General features: G+C 48.6%; 1 protein-coding gene across 1 annotated transcript in view; it reads left to right on the forward strand.

The window, feature by feature from the left end:
- Window positions 1–4138, forward strand: part of tenm2 (teneurin transmembrane protein 2) — a 447642-nt gene that overhangs the window by 430658 nt on the left and 12846 nt on the right. The window contains exons 27-29 of the mRNA XM_015382666.1: window positions 202–437; window positions 2145–2441; window positions 2626–3183. Coding sequence (XP_015238152.1) covers window positions 202–437; window positions 2145–2441; window positions 2626–3183 — 1091 coding nt within the window. The remainder of the gene's footprint in view (window positions 1–201; window positions 438–2144; window positions 2442–2625; window positions 3184–4138) is intronic.

Below are 4138 nucleotides of genomic sequence, written 5' to 3' on the forward strand. Positions count from 1 at the left end.
CAACAAACTTCCTCGTCTGCTTCAGACGAGGAAGTTTGTTCAACCTTCCTCGTCAAATACAGAGGGATCCAGCTGTGCTTTATTTAATATACATAATGCTGGATTATGGATTTGATCCAGCAGAGAGAAATGTTTTTCTATAAGGTTACAGAAAATTGGATGGAAACTTGATTGTTCACATTAGATCATCTCCACCTACAGACCAGGTGAGGAACAGCTATCAGCTGTGCAACAACGGCACCCTGAGAGTGATGTACGCCAATGGAATGGGCATCAGCTTCCACACCGAGCCCCACATCCTGGCAGGTTCTGTGAGCCCGACCATCGGCCGGAGGAACATCACTCTGCCCACCGACAACGGCCTCAACTCCATCGAGTGGCGTCTGCGTAAGGAGCAGACCAAGGGCCGGATTACCGTGTTTGGGAGGAAGCTCAGGGTAATTTTTCACTCACCTAAACACATTTTCTTCATACTAAAAACAAATTACAATCAACTGGACTTTGGTTTCCAAGTTTGAAGACGTTTCTCTTCCATCCAGGAAGATTTTTCAATTCAAAATGTCAGAAATAGCGTTGAGTTCCAGGTTTTATCCAGCAGCCCAACAAAGCCTGGTTTTGGTTTAAAAAACATGCAGATAGAAACGGATGAACGGGTCCCCCCCCTTTGGAATTGGGGTCGTTTGGCTTCTTTGTTAGCCTGCAATGCCCCATACCTGTCTATGTCTCTGAAAGGGGGGGCGTTAAAGATTCGCTTTAATTGGCTTTGTTGGGCTACTGTATCAGAGCCTCAAACTCAATGTTAATTCAGACATTTTTAATTGAAAAAGCTTCCTGGATAAGAAGCCAAACGTATTAAAACTTGGAAACAAAGTCCAGTGGATAGTTTTTTAACTTTTTTGGAATATGGCAAAAGACAAAGGTTTTATATTTCAATTTTTTTGTAAACAAAAGCTGATGAATTCAGTCTGGCCTTTGGGGCTGTTGTTCCCTGCAGTAGAAATGCATCTCACCACATGATGCTGCCACCACCGTGTTTCCTTCAGAGGACTGTGTGATTATGGTGTTTCTGATTAAATATAAAGTCTTTTATAACCTCAGTCTGCTTTGACCTAATGAACAACTCTACCCCTGAATGCTGCATTTATTGGTATCACTAATCACATTTTAATCAATAATGTTCTGTTACAAACTTCTGAGGCATGTACAGAACAGGGACATTTATAGTTGGTTTGAATTAGACATACTGGAATCTGTTGCAATAGATTTTATTTAGTGATGTTAAAGGAAAAAATTGAAAAAATACTGTTAGATTTTTTTATATGTGCCATGTTAGATTTATTTCTCAATATTTTCCAATATATCTGATATTTGTTGTCATCCCTATGTCTGCTTATGCTGGTTAAGATTCTCAGTCATCCAGGTCATAGTCATCCAATAAAACCACTGGACTTTGTTTCCAAGTTTGAAGACATTTTGCTTCTAATTCAAAATGTCAGAAATAGCGTTTAGTTCCAGGTTTTATCCAGCAGCCCAACAAAGCCTGGTTTTAGTTTAGAAAACATGCAAATAGAAACGGATGAACGGGTCCCCCCCTTTGGAATGGGGGTCGTTTGGCTTCTTTGTTAGCCTGCAATGCCCCATACCTGTCTATGTCTCTGAAAGGGGGGTTGTTAGAGGGAATAGTTGCCTGGATGAATAGACGAGGTCTTCTGTTCTCCTGTAAAGAGGTTGGGGTTTTGATGTTAGTGGGAAGGAATCAACTCTATTGCTGCATTGTAGGTTTTTGAAAGCTGAAACCTGAGTCCACCCCCTCTGTTTAAGGTTGATTTTTCTTTCTTACCATACATGGCTTCCTTCACGCCCCTCTCAAACCACCTGTCTTCTTTGTCCAAAATGTGAACATTCTGGACTTCAAACTTGGAAACAACTTTTTCGGAATGACTATGTCTGCTTGTCAGCACCAAAACAAATTCCTTGTAAACAAACTTTTGGCGCAGGCATCTTGAAAGTGAAAAAGAGTTCAATGGTAAAGGGTTAAAAAATGTCAGCAGAAACATTCATAATTTTTGGGGGGGGGGTTAAACCTCCAGGAATATTACTAAAGCTTTGGAAGGTAAATTAGATCTGTTGAATTTCTTCTCTAGGCTCACGGCCGCAATCTTCTTTCCATCGACTTCGATCGTAACACTCGCACCGAGAAGATCTACGACGATCACCGCAAGTTCACCCTGCGCATCATGTATGATGCTCAGGGCCGGCCGGCCATGTGGCTGCCCAGCAGCAGCCTGGCGGTGGTCAACGTTTCGTATTCTCCCACCGGGCAGCTGGTGGGGCTCCAAAGGGGAAGCATGAGCGAGAAAACCGAATTTGACCCCCAGGGTCGCATCCTGTCCCGCTCGTTTGTGGACGGGAAGGTCTGGAGCTACAGCTACCTTGATAAAGTAAGTACATCCATCTTTAACACTCATGTAGGATGCAGGTTTTTAGCAGCAGTAATTTGAATTGCAGAAGTGAGTGAAGTAAAATGTCTTTAAGCTGCAAATTTGTCAAGGGGGAGCAAATGATCCTCCATTGATAATGCCATGGTGATAATCCGTTCTTCAACCCTCTGCTGTCCTCCTCCAGTCCATGGTGCTGCTCCTGCAGAGCCAGAGGCAGTACGTCTTTGAGTTTGATGCCTCAGGTCGGGTCACGGCCGTCACCATGCCCAGCGTCGCCCGCCACACCATGTTCACGCACGTGTCCGTCGGCTACATCCGCAACACCTACAACCCTCCGGAGAGCAACGCCTCCATCATCCACGACTTCAGCGAGGACGGCCGCCCGCAGGCCACGCACTACATGGGCACCGGCCGCCGCGTCCTGTACAAGTACGGCAAGCTGGCCAAGCTGTCAGAGATCGTGTACGACAGCACCGTGGTCACGTTCGGATACGACGAGACGGCCGGGGTCCTCAAGATGGTCAACCTGCAGAGCGGTGGCTTCTCCTGCACCATCCGCTACCGCAAGATGGGTCCCCTCATCGACAAGCAGATCTACCGCTTCAGCGAGGAGGGGATGGTGAACGCCAGGTTCGACTACACCTACCATGACAACAGCTTCCGCATCGCCAGCATGAAGCCGGTCATCAGTGAGACACCGCTGCCTGTTGACCTCTACCGCTACGATGAGATCTCTGGGAAGGTGAGAACCTTCATCTTTGATATACTGTTTACCTTAACACTAGGACTCCCAGAATTCTGATCCTACTGGAACTCCCACTAGCCGTCAATTTGTCAGGTGACATTTTTCTCCAATGGAATGCATGAGTAGTGCAACAGCCAGGGCTAATGTTAGCCCGTCTGCAGCTGCCAGGGCTAATGTTAGCCCGTCTGCAGCGGCCAGGGCTAACGCTAGCCTGTCTGCAGCGGCCAGGGCTAATGTTAGCCTGTCTGCAGCTGCCAGAGCTAATGTTAGCCTGTCTGCAGCTGCCAGGGCTAATGTTAGCCCGTCTGCAGCGGCCAGGGCTAACGCTAGCCTGTCTGCAGCGGCCAGGGCTAACGTTAGCCCGTCTGCAGCTGCCAGAGCTAACGTTAGCCTGTCTGCAGCTGCCAGAGCTAATGTTAGCCCGTCTGCAGCTGCCAGGGCTAATGTTAGCCCGTCTGCAGCGGCCAGGGCTAACGCTAGCCTGTCTGCAGCTGCCAGGGCTAACGTTAGTCCGTCTGCAGCTGCCAGGGCTAATGTTAGCCCATCTGCAGCGGCCAGGGTTAACGTTAGCCCATCTGCAGCAGCCAGGTCTAATGTTAGCCTGTCTGCAGCTGCCAGGGCTAATGCTAGACCGTCTGCAGCGGCCAGGGCTAACGTTAGCCCGTCTGCAGCAGCCAGGGTTAACGTTAGCCCATCTGCAGCAGCCAGGGCTAATGTTAGCCTGTCTGCAGCTGCCAGGGCTAATGCTAGACCGTCTGCAGCGGCCAGGGTTAACGTTAGCCCGTCTGCAGCAGCCAGGGCTAATGTTAGCCTGTCTGCAGCTGCCAGGGCTAATGCTAGACCGTCTGCAGCGGCCAGGGTTAACGTTAGCCCGTCTGCAGCAGCCAGGGCTAATGTTAGCCTGTCTGCAGCTGCCAGGGCTAATGCTAGACCGTCTGCAGCGGCCAGGGTT

Source organism: Cyprinodon variegatus, unplaced genomic scaffold (assembly GCF_000732505.1).
Source record: "Cyprinodon variegatus isolate N-32 unplaced genomic scaffold, C_variegatus-1.0 Scaffold13, whole genome shotgun sequence".
NCBI classification, from domain to species: domain Eukaryota; kingdom Metazoa; phylum Chordata; class Actinopteri; order Cyprinodontiformes; family Cyprinodontidae; genus Cyprinodon; species Cyprinodon variegatus.